At 31.6% G+C, this 17,649-nt stretch overlaps 1 protein-coding gene across 1 annotated transcript in view; it reads right to left on the bottom strand.

The window, feature by feature from the left end:
* Positions 1-17,649, bottom strand: part of LOC108913985 (potassium voltage-gated channel protein Shaw) — a 46,517-nt gene that overhangs the window by 6,420 nt on the left and 22,448 nt on the right. The window contains exons 3-6 of the mRNA XM_018719678.1: positions 16,198-16,392; positions 11,156-11,470; positions 10,668-11,102; positions 6,521-6,719 (exon numbers count right to left, since the gene is read on the bottom strand). Coding sequence (XP_018575194.1) covers positions 6,521-6,719; positions 10,668-11,102; positions 11,156-11,470; positions 16,198-16,392 — 1,144 coding nt within the window. The remainder of the gene's footprint in view (positions 1-6,520; positions 6,720-10,667; positions 11,103-11,155; positions 11,471-16,197; positions 16,393-17,649) is intronic.

The following is a 17,649-nucleotide window of genomic DNA, read 5'->3' as shown; positions in this document are numbered from 1 at the left end:
TTTTTTTGGGACACCTTGTATGTGTAATTTCTCGAAGTTTTTGTATATCCTCAAACAACATCGAATTAATTTTGTATTGTACCCAAAAATTTCGTGGTCATTATGAGATTATATAAAAATATTTCGAATTTTTGAAGAACTGTTATGAATTACACCAGTGCCATCTATTAAATACTGCTTAAAACATAAAGCGCCAACTGTTGTTGATCATTCTATTAAGAATTGTCTGTCAAAGGTAACAAAGTAATAGCGCTATTACGATTTATAGCCACAATTGCTTGGTGTTCAAAAAATTGTCTCTTTTCGGCTGGACTATAACGCCTGCAAGGAAACTCGAGAGAGATGGAACAGGTGGACGGGTGCCATTGATGTGTAGTTGAGTGGCTAAGTGGAAAAGCTATTAGGCTGAAGTGTGCAAATGCAGCTGCAGTGTGGTGTGTCTGAACCATCGATTGTTGGAGGAAGAGAATATTTGAAAACTCTCGTGGTACAAGACTACTTTTGTACAGAAAAAAAGGGAACTACCTACAACCTCTACTGACTAGGTCTACTCAGCGGTGTACAATGGATAATGTAAAACGGATGTTATACCAAAAAAATGCGCACAGTGATTTTTTCAGCGTAGTCAACTAAGAAAATATTTTTTTAAATATTTCATTAAAAAGAATTCCATAAAAAGTGTTGCGTTTCTTAAAGTGAATAACTACAATGTGTCTTGCCTCAAAATGTAATTCTATGTAACAAAAACGCTCAAGTCGAATAATGAAAAGATATAATGGGTGTTCAAGTTCTCTGCGCCACAATGAATAAGAAACAAATTACTTGGTTTTTAAATAGATACTATTTACAGAAATGGAATAAGCAATATACACAAATAAAAGAGCTGCTTAAAAATATCGAATAAATATAAAAATTGCACTACTAAAAAAATAAATGTCAAAAAAGAATTTTCAACGTTGTATCGAGTAAGGATAAACAAAGTGTCCACAAATGTTTATAGATAATAATAATATTATTAACAAAAATAAAGCTATATTTAGTATTAATAATACTTAGATCTAATTTGCTTATTAAACAATTAAATTAAATATAACACCACAATTTGTATGTTTTCCTGTCATAAATTCGCAAAATCTCCGATTTCAAAAAATCTCTACATTGACATTCAAAAATTCGCGGAGCGTTGGCAAAATATAAACAAAGCCGCATTAACTCATAAATTAGATATCGTTAGTCGTAAAGCAATAGAGAAAATAGAAGAGCCGGAGAAATAAAAATTAAAATACAAGTCTGGAGCTATTTGTTTTATACTTGTAACTATTCCTAGTAAATTTTAGGCGACTATTCTATTTCCAGTGTTGTATGGTCGCCTTCTTGCTAACAATGTCTAACTAATGCGGTTTTATATAGTGTGTCCCAAAAAGACTTGACCTTGATTGTCAGGGTCAAATTAAGGTAAATTTGAAAATATTAAATGAAACTCTATATTTTACAGCAATTTGCAATGCAGTGTAACAAAATCAAACTTATATTTTATGAATAATTCGACAAAAACGTTTCAGACAAAATTTGTAGGATTTGAATGACATGATGGTGACCTTGACTTTGCCCCTCACGAGTTACAAGGTCAAACTGAAGTCACTTAATATCAAATGGAATACGCTACTTTTTACGTCAGCAACTAGTACAACGTCAAAATTTATGTTGGAATCTGGAATGAAAGGAATTTTCTAGAATGTCCTTGAAGGACATTTAAAGGTTAAACTAATTTTTCACAAAAAGTAATGAATATAAAGTAATATAATTCAATAGATGTATTTAACTAAAACTATTAGTATCATCTTCACAACAATATTGAAATTTAACACATTGTTAGTTTTAAATAAAAGTTGTAGAATATCAAGAAACAAATAGGCTGGGGATTTGACCTTGACTTTAAAAAATTTAAAACCCTATTTTTTAAGACAGCAATCGATTGTGAACCAAATTTTACTCCCTTTACTTCCTCTAAGTACATTTTTTTTATAAATAACTCGATAAAAACGTTTCGAACAAAATTGGTAGGATTTTCAATGACATGACCTTGGATTTGACCTTCAGCACAAGTTACAAGGTCAAAATAAGGTCAACGAATATCAAATTGTATACGCTATTTCTTGTGCTAACAACAGACACAGCGGCAAATTTTATGTCGAAATCTGGGATCAAAGAATTTTTCTAGGATGACCTTGCAGGAGGTTTGAAGGTTAAACTTACTTTCCACAAAAAGTAATGGATATAAAGTAATAATTTAATAGATGCATTCAACTAAAAGTATTAGTATGATATTCACAACAATATTGAGATTTAACACATTGGTATGTTAATAATAATTAATATTTCATGATGGAAAATAATATCTGATCAGCTGTTGGATCAAATCCAAGGTCGCCATCTAATTTGTCATTTTAAAATCCTTTGTTTGAAACAATTTTGTCAAGTTATCCAATGAAAAATGAGTATGACCTCTAAACAACCTTACAGGAGAATGTAGGGGATACGTAGAGTAAACATTAGCTGACCACATATTCGAACGTAAAATTTGGAACTATATCGAGTGCTGTCATAAAAAATAGGTATTTCATGTAATATTTTCACGTTGACCTTAGTGTGACCTTGAAACTTAAGGTCAAGGTCAAACCCAAGGTCACCAATTAATTGGTTTCTTGATATCCTACAACTATTATCTGAAACTTTTTCTGAAACGACTCTGGAGGACTGGTTGGGTCTTTTTGAAACAATTTTTATGTATTTTGGCCAAAGTTTTTCTAAATGTCAAGTTAGAGTCACACAGGAGGACACACACAAACCGTGTGTGGGAGAAGGGGCGAAGTATTATTAATCTTACGCGTTTAGAAATGACGGTCGAGTTATTCTTTAACGCGATTTCGGCAAATTACCAACTGCGCTTTTAAATAAAGAAACGATTATCTGCAAACATTTGCGGCCGCCCCCTAGCGAGCGGAAATAAAAACTACGCAGCGATCTCCCCAATATCCTGCAGGAGGACGGCACGCTGTTCATTTAGGGCGAATTTAAATTGCTAATAGGGCTCCGGAGGTGCTAATCAACCCCGATCTAAGGGGACATCTGATCGTTAAGGCAGATACCGTCTTCCCCTAACCTTCAATGGCATCACGCACAGCACTTGTGGTATAAAAATATTACGCTCTTGTTTATTTCATTGGATATTACGACGCACAGTGTGAAAAATTAAAAAACCTCGCCGTTTCTTATTTTTATGATCGCTGTGGTTAATACCAACAAAGCAGACAAGAGTCTAGGAAAAAGGCCACAAATATATTCTCACAAAATCATGAAAAAATACGTCACTGCATCTCGGACCTCCCTTCACAGTAGCTGGTCGTTTCGGCGGCAATAGTTCCGATTTGGTAGCTCGATGAGGAATCTTTCATTATCTAAGAGATACCACGTGATTTACACCGATAGATATCTGTTAGGAGCAAGACTTGGTTGTGGTGAACAAAGCAGGATTTCAGTAAAACCAGAGCAAAATAACGTTGAATTAAGGGAATAACGACATCTTTAATGGAAGTTACAGAATTAGTAATTTTCATTACAACTGGCAATTATTTTCACTATGCGATCCTGATATAGGATTTGGTACATAGCTCTTTGTAATAACGTTTTTTATTTTATTTGTAGTAGTTTGTAATAACTAAAAGAAAAGTAACAAGATATTTAAAAACCCATCCATTGAGTCTGACAGCGCTCAGATCTTCTGGGTGATTCCACTGGAATTTAGTTTGTAGTTTATTGTAGTGAGCAAATATTCCTTTGCAGTAGCAAGGACAAAAAGGTAGCTATTTTCAAAATATTAAATGTATTGTGTAAAATTAGTAAAAAAAAGTGTAATCGTTTGTAGTAGTACTTATTTCCTTCGTAGTTCGTTGTAATTTAACGTAGAGTCACTATAATCCAAAATGGTTATCTGGGATCGCTTATTTCATTTGTAATTCCTTAACATTTGAAGAATAGTCAATATAATACATTATTTGTCTCTAAATCCGTTTATAGTAGCGCTTATTTCTTTCGTGGTTTGTCGTAATTTAACGTAGAATCACTATAATCTAAAGTGGTTATCGGATATCGTATATTTTATAATCTAAAGTGGTTATCGGATATCGTTTGTTTCATTTGTAATTCCTTGAAATTTGACGAATAGTCAATATAATCCAAGATATGTGTTTAAAATCGTTTGTAGTAGCGCGTATTTGCTTTGAAGTTTATCGTAATTTAAAGTACAATCACTATAATCCAAAATGGTTATATTTTATTTGTAATTTCTTGAAATTTGACGAATAATCAATATAATCCAAGATATGTGTCTAAAATCGTTTATAGTAGCGCTTATTTTTTTCGTGGTTTGTCGTAATTTAACGTAGAATCACTATAATCTAAAGTGGTTATCAGATACCGTTTATTTCATTTGTAATTCCTTGAAATTTGACGAATAGTCAATATAATCCGAGATATGTGTCTAAAATCGTTTGTAGTAGCGCGTATTTCCTTTGAAATTTATCGTAATTTAACGTAGAATCACTATAATCCAAAATGGTTATATGAGATCGCTTATTTTATTTGTAATTTCTTGAAATTTGACGAATAATCAATATAATCCAAGATATGTGTCTAAAATCGTTTATAGTAGCGCTTATTTCTTTCGTTGTTTGTCGTAATTTAACGTAGAATCACTATAATCTAAAGTGGTTATCGGATATCGTTTATTTCATTTGTAATTCCTTGAAATTTGACGAATAGTCAATATAATCCGAGATATGTGACTAAAATCGTTTGTAGTAGCGCGTATTTCCTCTGATCGTAATTAACGTAGAGTCACTATAATCCAAAATGGTTATGAGATTGCTTATTTCATTTGTAATTTCTTGAAATTTGACGAATAATCAATATAATCCAAGATATGTGTCTAAAATCGTTTTTCCGTTTATTTCATTCGTAATTCCTTAAAATTTGAGAATAGTAAAGATAATCCAAGATGTCTGTCTAAAGTCGTTTGTAGTAGCGCTTATGTCCTTCGTAGTTTATCGTAATTTAACATAGTCACTATAATCCAAAGTGGTCATCTAAGATAGTTTATTTAACTTGTAATTTTATGAAATTCGAAGAATAATCAATATAATCGAAGGTACGTGTCTAAAATCGTTTGTAGTAGCGCTTATTTCCTTCGTAGTTTTTCGTAATTTAACGTACACTCACTATAATCTAAAGTGGTTATCTGAGACCGTTTATTTCATTTGTAATTCATTAGAACTTGAAAAATAGTAAAGATAATCCAAGATATCTTCCTAAAATCGTTTGTAGTAGCGCTTATTTTCTTCGTAGTGTATCGTAATTTAACGTAGAGTCACTATAATCCAAAGTGGTCATCTGAGACAGATTATTTCACTTGTAAATTCATGAAGTTTGAAGAATAATCAATAGACTCCAAGGTATATGTATAAAATCGTTTGTAGTAGCGCTTATTTCCTTCGCAATTTATCGTAATTTAACGTAGAATCACTATAATCCAAAGTGGTTATCTGAGACCGTTTATTTCAATTGTAATTCCTTAAAATTTGAAGATAATCCAAGATACCTTCCTAGAATCGTTTGTAGTAGCGCTTATTTCCTTCGTAGTTCGCCTTAATTTAACGTAGTCACTATAATCCAAAATGATTATCTAAGACCGTTTATTGCATCTGTAATTTCTTGAAATTTGACGAATAGTCAATAGAATCCAAGATGTGTCTAAAATCGTTTGTAATAGCACTTATTTTCTTCGTAGTTCGTCGTAATGTAACGTAGAGTCACTATAATCCAAAGTAGTTGTCTGAGATCTTTATAGTAACGATTATTTCATTTATAATTGCTTGAAATCCAACATAGAGTCACTGTACTTCAAGCTCTGTTTGTAGTTGTTCGTTATAATGCTTATTTAATTTGTAATTCCTCGATATTCAACGTAAAGTCACTATAATCTAAACTAGGCATCTAAAATCGTTTGTAGTAAAGTTTATTATGTCGGTAGTTTCTCGAAAACAGATTAGTTTATAGAATTTAAGCTTTGAGTCATTATAAACAAAGTGAACGCAACTATAGTAATAACACATATAATTATAAACAATTTTAGTGATCTATCTTGGATTATAGTGAATTTCTGTTCAATTTCGAGGAATTTTCCATTTGAATCAAGTGGCCATATATTTTTTTTGGGCTATTGGAAACGAAAATAATGTTTATAAACAAAAAATAACTACGTACAATAACCTATAACATCTGTAAAAAAATTGAAAGTAGTTTTAAAAGTAGTTGCAATTATTCCATGTCTTACTATATTGCCGAGTTGGCCAACTGCCAAAAGCATTCTTCCCGCTTTGTTCACAACTCCCAAAACGCCTCCACCATCACCCCACCGAGTACACTGCCACCAAAACCAAGCAACAACGCAATCTCTACTCACCCATCTTGGGCAGGGGTGCTCCCAGCATGTCCTTGGGATGGTTGGACTTGATGGCGTTCATGCGCCTGTTCTGCGCGGCCGTAGGGCCCTGGGGACCGCCTGGCTGAGCACCTGTTGGGCCCGTCCCGGGGATCCTGGGGCCTCTGGTAGGTTCCACGGGCAGAACCCTCCGCCGCTTCTTTGGAAGTTTCGCCCGAGCCTGACGGAAGAAATAACATCCATTGAAAAAATCATACAGAGTATGGATACGCCGGAAATGAAAACGGCACGTTCCAAATTATAAGAAAGGACTGAAAACTGCAAAATGGCACGATGGAAATCAACGAGTGATTTGTAGGAATGGAATAAAGGGGTATGGGAAAAAGAGGAATTGAGGACTGAGGCAAAAAGCAAATAACGATGGTAACTTTTATTACTTAAAAACAGTGTGACGTAATAATTACACACGGTTTTGTAGAGACAAATGCAATTAGCATTTCTTGGCCCCTGAGGAATCCCTATCTCATGCCGATGGACTTTTTTCGATGGGACTTGGGTGTAGGCCCAATCAGTTAATAGTGAAGTGGACCTGGTGCAAGCCATCGACAATGCCACAAGCATAATTCGTGAGCATCGGGGCAAGTATGATCGCATACATTTATACTCGTACTAAGAGTACCTATTTCACATGATCTTATCATCAAGTACCAAACTAGCAAGCAGTTATCACAAATAAATCAAACCATTTTTACCATTTCTTAACCTGATAAAATAATAGAACATTCTACAGCAAGCTTAGAGCGATGATTGAGGTTGAACGGTTTGACTTCTTGAAATCTTGCTCTGTCTTAATTGCAGCTCGTGTCAGTATGTGTCATAAGTGTAAAAGTGGGATAGATGTTATTATTTTCACGTTTTAATTATACCAACAACTGTTGCAAAAATTGCTGTTGCGGATATTATACCTTTTTTGCATTGTACTTACTACCATGGAACTTAAATAAATATTCCAGTCAACAATATGTAAGAAAGTATCTACATACATACATACATACATACATACATACATACATACATACATACATACATACATACATACATACACACACATACATACATACATACATACATACATACATACATACATACATACATACATACATACATACATACATACATACATACATACATACATACATACATATACATACATACATACATACATACATACATACATACATACATACACATACATACATACATACATACATACATACATACATACATACATACATACATACATACATACATACATACATACATACATACACACACACACATACATACATACATACATACATACATACATACATACATACATACATACAAAGTGAGGGTAAAATTATAATATTAATCTTGTTGTTTACCAAAATTGACATGTCTAGTCTATTTAGTTATATTTAGACAAAATTATAAACTATTTTTTAACCCTCTAAAATGGTACGCCCATGGAATCGTATTCACGGCACGCTTTACCCCTCGCACGGATCTACTTCTTAAGAATGAGTCACTGCCTATTATTTACATTTCCCACATTGTTATATTTCATTTCATTGCAGTTCCGTTTGCAATTATGAACATTTCTTGATAGAAACATCCACCTGTTTATATTTGTCACACTTAAATAAATCACCCTGTATTTATCACAATTTAAAAATTACATTCCACAAAAATTATATTTTCTTTGTTCTCGGCCCGCTTGATAAAGCTCTAAAAACTCTGCAATAGTCTTATTTAATTTTTATAATTACATTTTCCTCGTGTAACAGTTCACGAGTATTATTCCTGCACAACTACTATAAAGTTCCCTCTATTATTTCAACGTTTCGAGGCGAATGCAATTACGATTAACTTGGCGGCATTTTCCGAAGGAAAAGTCACACTGGCGAAACCCGCTACGCTTCCTTTTCTCTAATAAAACGTATTATGATAATACGATGCGGCTTAATGCCACAAAATCACGAGCAGGCAGTTCGAACAGGATATTAAACTCGACATAAATGGAATATAGCCGCGTTCATAAAGGCGTACGAACTTGTCTGGATATATTATATTTTCCCGGGTTCTTTGTTTGCCGGTTGTTTAATCAATAACCCGCCGTTCTGTGGAAGCTATCAATTTAATTAATCGTACCAGATTAAGGAAAAAGATTTGTTGTATAAATCAACGGGATATATCTCTTTCCAGGTGTTCGGTATTGGATAGTGTTATTGTTTATTGCGATGTCTCGATATTGAAACAAATGAATGTTTGAACGATTAAATATAAAACGTTTAATCGGAGTTTAAATCGGACAATGGTGGAATGCTCGAACGGATTTGTTTTATCGCGAGCACTAATTAAAAAAAAAAATAGATACCTATTCTGAATAGGCATATTTAATCGTATATTTAAACGTACATGTGAGATGATACACAGCTAATTTTAATATAATTTAAAACAATTAAAAAATAAATCATTAATGTATAAGTGCACATCCACATTTTTCTATGGATTGATTTTTTGAGTTTTAATTCTGAAAGAACGTTTATATTAACACGTTTAAATAAATTTTAAAAAATGAATTATGACTATTTTCTTTATCTAAATATATCTTTATATTTAAAAATTCCAACCAGCAGAACGTTTAAATGTATCTGTCTCTAGACCAACACTGATTCAAAAATGTAAAAAATAAAATATAACAGGAATAACATTTAAACGTACGGTAAGGAACTGTTTAATAAAATTTGATACACATTACACTAATCAACCGGCAAATTATTTAAATGTATCTGTTACTAAATCGACATCGAACTAAACAAAACGTTTAATCGTTGGAACGTTTAAACTTACGTAAGATTTAACATGCTATCGTAAAAAAGAAGGAAATTTAAAGTGCATTCTCCTGATTCACAAAAAAATAATATACTTGTAAGACAGTGCGGAAAAAACATTGTCAATGGACCAATGCTACGCATTTTGCAGGAATGTTCGCAAATATTCAAATATACATAATAGGAATATTTAAACATATAGTCGTATGTCAAATAAAACGCCAGTATAAACAAAATGCAATTTCAACATATATGCATATATTTCTGCGATCTTATGAATTCAAATTCTAATTTTAACACTAAAAGAACTAAAAGTGCAAATGTTTAAATATTAAACGTTTACATTTAGACGCTCAAGTATATCTACAATGATTAAAAGAACGTTTAAATAGTTGAATATTTAAACGTTTCTGACAATTCAAAATGCTGCAATAAATGATTGAAAAAATTTAAACGTGTCAATCGTTTAAACGTACTCCAGACCTAATACAATTTCCGGTGTATTTCACTAAATCTAAACATAAAGTTTTTCCTGACGATAAAAGCTAATATGTAATTAAATGTTTTTTTATTTCAAAACTGAAACGTTTAAATTAAGTTATTTACAACGTTTAAACACAAAAATTATTAAACGTTTTTAGACTTAATGAAATAATAAATAAAATATTTCAAATCATATCCCGTTAATTGAATTAATATAAAACCAATTCAAATACAGTTTAAAAAAATATATTATTAAATAGGTATATAAATATTTTTGAACGTTTATATTTATATAAAATTTCCATCTAATAAAATTTGAAGTAGAAAAGGTTATACTGATAATATAACGTTTAATTATCTGAATTTTCAAACGCACCAACAATCAAATCAAATTGTTTCAAACATAAAAATTTAAACGTAACGTTTTACTAATTTAAATAAATTATAAACACTTTAAAGACAGATGTAGAAGAAACGTTGTGTTACAGAAACTAATATTACACAATTTCCAGATTTTTTAAATGTTCAAAAGTGAAACATAATAAGGATAATATTTAAACGTTTATATAAAACGGTACCACCACGATTTGAAGGTAATTTAAAGCAGTTAAATAATAATATTTCAACGTATAAATACGTAATTCGAATCGATACAACACTGAAACAACCTGAAGTTAAAAAAATTATGTGATGTGATTTAAACGTTTACATTTACCATTTAAACGTGTACATATTTTCATATAACAAAATTTATTCTGCTATTAAGCGTCGCGCAGAGAATAAAAAAAGATTTATGATGACCGACTCACCTGCGTGTGGCTGTAGTACATAGCGAAATTCGACACTATGACGGGCACTGGCAACGCTATCGTCAGGACGCCGGCCAGAGCGCACAGCGCGCCCACGAACATGCCGATGTAGGTCTTGGGCACCATATCCCCGTACCCCACCGTGGTCATCGTCACCAGCGCCCACCACAGCCCCAACGGGATGCTCTTGAAGTCGTTGTCGGGATTCGTCTGGATCCGCTCGGCGTAGTACACCAGGCTGGCGAAGATCACGATGCCCAGCACGAGAAAAAACACCAGGAGGGTGAGCTCCTTGGCGGACGCCCGGAACGTCTGGATGAGGATCTTCAACCCGGAAGAGTGCCTAGTGAGCTTGAATAGCCGCATGATGCGGATGATGGAAAAGAACTCCATGATGTCGGCGTTCTCCAGGTGCGACGCGAACTTCCTCAGGATCTGCGGAGAAGATAACATGAAAACACAGCGGTGATAAACATTTCCGGCCTTACCAGGTCGATGTAGAAGCTCGCGGTGGCTATGTAGTCGATGATGTTCACCGAAGAGTTGATGAACTCGCACTTGTTGGGCGACGCGATGAATCTGACGAGGATCTCGAAGGTGAACCAAGCGTTGCAGATGCACTCGATGTAGAAGAAGGCCACGTGGGCGTCAGTGTCCTCCTTGTCGATGAAGTAATCGGTGCCGTTGTTCGTCGTGCGCACGGCCGTCGTTTTGATGACGGGGACCTTCATGTCGGGGTGGGTCTTCAGGCAGAAGGAGAGGATCGAGACGCAGATGAAGAACACGGACAGAACGCCTATCACCTGGAACGGAAAATTACCTTCATTTTATTTATTGAAAATTATGTCCGGGTACAGAACAGGAGGTTTTCCAGACGATCAAACCATACACAATTAAGTGTTACTGAAATGTTCAAACGAATAAGTATTGAAACGTTTAATAGTAGTAAAAAAGTATATTTATACAACAGAAAATATACGATTAAATCTCAACGTTGAAACGTTTAAATGAATAAATATTGAAACATTTAAACGTACCTCAAACTTAATATATTTCCGATGTATTTTTAATAGAATAGAATGCCACGTCTACTTCATTAAAACGTTTATTTAAATGGAAAAAATGAAACGTTTGAACGAACTTCGAATGTAATATTCCCAATGTATTTATCATTTTATTAAAAAACAAGGAATTAACGATGGCTAAATCATATAAGATTAAATGTCTTCTTCACCATAACATTGAAACGTTTAAATATTTAAACGAATAAATATTCACACGAACTTCAAATCATTAGTGCTAAATTTCAGAGAATATTGTAACAGAACACAGAACAAGGCGTTTATGAGTAGATTACAGCATGTTCAATTAAATGTCTTCTCACTAATGAGACGTTTAAACAAATAAATATTTAAACGTTTACACGTACTTCAAACTAATATAATTTCCTGTACATTTTGTAAAAAGAAAACTAAAATAGGTTTTCTTCAGACGGTCAAAGCACATATGAGGTCTTCTTCATTATAACATTAAAACGTTTAATTATTTAAACGATTAAATATTGAAACTTTTAAACGTACTTCAGAACTAATATCATTTCAGTGAATTTCTAATTAGAATCAAAACAAGGAGTTTTTCACACGATTAAAGCATGTCCAATTAAATGTCTTCCGCACAACATTGAAACGTTAAATAATTAAACGAATAAATATTGAAACGTACTTCAAATCATAAAGTTATTCAATTCCAGTGTATTTGTAATAAAATACACAATATGCTATTCTTGAGTCGCTTAAAGTATATTCAGTTAAATGTTTTATTCATCTCAACATTGAAACGTTTAAATGACTAAGTATTGAAACGTTTAAATTAACTACGTAGATAATTAATTTAATTCTTTAAATGACCTCTTCATCACAACATAAAAATATTCAAACAATAAATATTGAACTGTATAACCGTATTTCATACCAAATACAATTTCCGGTGTATGTAAACGAATAAGAATTGAAACGTTAAACCGTTTCCCAATTCTAATATAATTTCCAGTACATTTACAATCCAGACTAAAAGGAGTTTTTCCTGACAATCAAAGCATATACGTTTAAATGTTTTCTTCATCTCAAAACTGAAACGTTTAAAGGAATACATATTGAAAAATTTAAACGTATTTTGTTTCCATTGTATTTTCAACGATCAAAGCTATACAATGAAATGAATTCTTCACAAAGGACATTAAAACGTTCAAAAGCGTAAATATTTACTTGAGACCTAATGAAATCCTCTAATAGTATAAACTAACGTGACGTTTTTGCATCGCAGGGAGTGAAATGCACCAGTTCCACAGGTTCCTACAAATAAGCGAGGCTAAAGACAAATTACCAGGCATTTCGCCTGGTTGAACTTGCACCACTCGGGAACTATTGAATTTGTGTGCGAATTTTCGGAAACGGAGTGCCAACCGCACACGAACTCATCAGAATCAAATAGGAGCCACGCGTCGGTGCAGGAACTGATGAAGTAATTGCAGGAATGCCGGGGGTAAATAATGTTAGGGTTTGCGCTTAAGAGATTGGGGTTTAAACGCTTGCACGGAAGGTTTTCCTAAAGGGAACTAAATAATTTCGTCTTATAACGCCAGCGCACTATCTAGACATCGCCGGTTCGTGCTTCATTAGTTCTATCTGGAGCAGCAAACGAATTAATGTAAATAAAAGGTAATTAATGTTTTAAAGCTTAAATATTTGATCGTTTAAAAGTTAAACGATCAAATATTTAATATATTAATATTTAAATATATTACACTCCTAAATAGTTTCAGCACAAATACAATTTTAAAGGCTTATTAAGATATTTTCCCTATATTTAATCAATAATTAGAAAAAACATAAATGTTTAGCGACTCGATGCTAAAATAAATGAAAGTTGAAATTCAATATTTAAACGTTTAAACACGCCAAGCTACTGCTAATGTAAATATAAAACATTAAAAAGATTTAGAAACGTTTTACCCAAAAATAAAACCTGATTTTTAGCGTGTCGATAATAAAACTAACGATTTAATATATAAACGTTAAATGTCTAACGTTTAATTTGTTTAATATTTTACATAAAAATGTTTGCGGTATCAGAAATAAAACGTTTAAATATTTAACGTATCAATACTAAAATAGACGAATGCTAAAACGGTTCAATATTTAAACGTATAAACACACCAAAGATCTAAAAAGTTTTAAATAATAACAATGATAAAAAATCTTATTAACACAGTTGAAGGACGTATTGTGAGAATCTGTAATGTTTTCTGCAAATCATTTCAATAATTAAAAAAATAAAACGTTTAAATCTTAATGTCCCGGTGATAAATAAATGAAAATGAGAACAACTCAATATTTAATCGTTTCGACTCACTAAATTACTGGTAACACAATTTCAAAACATTAAAAAAAAATTGTAAATTTTTTACCCAAAAATGCTCAATATTTAAACGTTCAAACACTCTTGAAATCTAGAAAGTGTTAAGAATCAAAATTGACAAAAAAAATACTGTTAATATAATTTAAAAACGTATTACGAAGATACGTAAATGATTTCCACAAATCATTCAGTAATTTAAAAAACAAAACGTTTAAACGTTAAAAAATTAAACGTTTAAATATTTAACGTATCAATACTAGAATAAACGTATGTTAGAATGGTTGAATATTTAAACGTTTAAACACACCAAAGATCTAAACAGTTTTAAAATAACCACAATGATAAAAAATCCTATTAACACAATTGAAAGATGTATTGTGAAAATCTTTAAATGTTTTCTGCAAATCTTTTCAATAATTAAAAAAATAAAACTTTTAAATCTTAATGTCCCGATGAGAAATAAACGAAAGTGAGAATAATTTAATATTTAAACGTTTCGACGATTATGCAGTAATTTAAAAAGAAAACGTTTAAATATTTAACGTATAGAATAAACGAATGTTAGAATGGTTTAATATTTATATTTATTTATGCAGTAATTTAAAAAATAAAACATTTAAATATTTAACGTATCAATACTAGAATAAACGATTGTTAGAATGGTTCAATATTTAAACGTTTAAAAACACCAAAGGTCTAAAAAGATTTAAATAACAATGATAACAATTTCTATTAACACAGTTGAAAGATGTGTTGTGAAGATCTTTAAATGTTTTCTGCAAATTTTTTAAAATTAAAAAATAAAACGTTTAAATATTAATGATAAATCAATGGAAATGAGAACAACTCAATATTTAAACGTTTCGACTCACTAAATTAGTGTTAGCACAATTTCAAAACATTTAAATAATTTGTCAATATTTTACCCAAAAATGTTCAATATTTAAACGTTCAAGCACTCCTATAATCTAGAAACTGTTAAGCAGCAAAATCGACAAAAAATACTGTTAATGCAATCTAAAACGAATCAGTAACTAAAAAAAATAAATCGTTTAAACGTTTAAAAAATAAAACGTTTAAATCTTTAACGCATCTATGGTAAAACAAATAAATATGAGAATGATTCAACGTTTTAAAGTTTACAAACACATAAAAAGTTTGAATAAATTACAACAATTCCAAAAAATATTGTTAACGTAATAATTATAAACATAAAACATTTAAACCTTTAAACATTGTTAAAAGTCGTCAAGAAATATTTTTGATTGTTGGTAAAACGTTTAAGCGTTTAATTACATTGATGTTAAATTAAAAGAAATATCAGAACGATGAAATAATTTATTTAAACGTTTGCCAATGTTCTTGGACTGCATAAATAAACAAAAGTGATGAACTGAACAAAATGTAACTGATCGAACCGTTTTTTTCAAACACTGTATCCTTCACATGTTTCTACATGCTTTCTTGATGTAACAAAACGAACAAAAAAAACGTATAGATACTGTTTGTCACTATTTATGACTTACTTTATATGTTTTCCTAGACAGCTAGTTAAAAATGACAATCTTTTTATTAAATGAAGGAAAATGGCTCTACACATGCTCTAAGGAAAAGATGTAGTGTGGAAGATGCTGTGGACAGTATCAGTTTATTAATTTTTTTCATTTTATTAAGGTTTTTGGAAGTTAGTCTGTCTCAGAAATATTTTGGATGAAGCATGACACTATTTAATAACTGGAATGTGAAACTATATAAGAAATAATCGAAGAAGACATTAGATAAACGATGAGTTATCTATTTTTCTATTAGAAAAGGGTAAAAAGTTCAAAGAAAATTCCTCAGTCAACTGAGACTTGTTCCTGGAATAAGTTTATCAAACAATTTAAAATACAATTTATTAAATGTTGATAATGTAAGTAAAAAGAATCATGCGAAAGCAAAAAACACGTTCCATAAAAATGCAACTCACTCCAAGATGTTAACGATTTTGCAAAAACCAAAACTCTTGAACCACTCACTGAAATATATTTTTTTTTTCCATTTGGAGTATTGCATCTTTAGTCAATTTACATCTAACCTCTACCCAAACCGCAAACCGTAGCAAGGTACTTACCTTAGCTGCCGTAGATGAGTAGGGTTCGTCAAAGAGCGACCAAATTTTGGGTTTCATGAGCTGCCACCACGATAAGGTGCCTTTGAAGTAGTCTTCTTCAAAGCCGAATTTCCTAGCTATCTCTTCGTCGCTCGGTTTTTCCGTATCTAAGTCTAACCTATCTAAAACTGCTAAGGTTTCTTGGGTGTCTCGATGCTGAAAAGAACAGAAACAGTTATGTTTAGACATCCAAATATCTGTTGTTATTGTCGAGAATTTGAATTGATGATAGATCATGAAAAACGAGAACGAGATATTTAAAAAATATTGTAATATTTTTCTAAAGTAAGTTTTCTCATGAATTATAATTGCAAAATTTGAAAACACTACTTACAATCTCCCATTATGTTCAAAGAACTGATCTATAATTTATTGTGAAAGAAATTTAAATTTGAGGAAATTGATTTTAAAATTCTTAAGGGGGAAATTTGTTCAACTGAAATAAACAAATCTTCGAAAGTAATATTCGAAGAAGTATACCATTTATTCAATTAAATTAATAAGTAACATCTGTATGAAATAGTTATTTTTGTATCTACAACACGACGTCATATATTTTTTTTTAAATAGCAACCCCCTATTTTTTTTTCTTGATTCTGAAAGATCGTTTCATTGTCGATCTGACAGTATTAAAATGTTGCCATCTTATATAGGAAATTTTTCGAGTAAATGACGATTGAATATTAGAAAACCCAAATCAATTAAAATACGTTATCAAATTTATGTTTTCGAAATGCCTAACGTTTTTTATGGATCACGTAAGTGTAAATCTTTACAAAGTGCTACCACAGACAATATAGCGTATCGCTACAGACTGCTACTTAAATGCTGGAAATTGGCAACCCGAAATGGAAGCAGGGTCTCCTTAGCCGGCTTCCAGCTATAAAATTTAGCGTGGTAACTCTTCTACTTGCTAATAGGCGGCAGTTCTAGCGGTGGCTTTGTTGCCAAATAATAACTATATAAATTTAATGCTTTCAATTATGTAATTAAAGAGATATGGAACTTATCTTGTGTTTGGAAATCACATTTGCCTTAAATGTTAAATAAAATAAATCAAGTTAGAATTAAAACTATGAATTTACCTAATTAATTATTTATTTTATATCACCTTGGAATGGGAAAATTCAAAAACTCGACAGTAATGTTTTTAGATTTGTGCGTCGACTTCCAATATGGTACGATATCAAAACCTATGTTTAAAAAATTGCATTATACAGATTGTGTATCCTTAGATGGGTACTGCCTCTTATTGTTGATTTCTTTAGATAGGTAAAATAATTATTGACACAAGTGTTGCATATCATGGATGTCATTGGTAGTGCTCATATTTGTGACACAAGGTGTTCAAAAAAATTAACACAATGTAAATTTGCTGGAACCTCAAGGAGTAGTTGAATACGAAATTTATTT

The sequence above is a fragment of the Anoplophora glabripennis genome, unplaced genomic scaffold, assembly GCF_000390285.2.
Source record: "Anoplophora glabripennis isolate ALB-LARVAE unplaced genomic scaffold, Agla_2.0 scaffold837, whole genome shotgun sequence".
In the NCBI taxonomy this organism is placed as follows: Eukaryota; Metazoa; Arthropoda; class Insecta; order Coleoptera; family Cerambycidae; genus Anoplophora; species Anoplophora glabripennis.
Note: the sequence above shows the minus strand (reverse complement) of the source record. Positions and strands in the feature narration are given on the sequence as shown.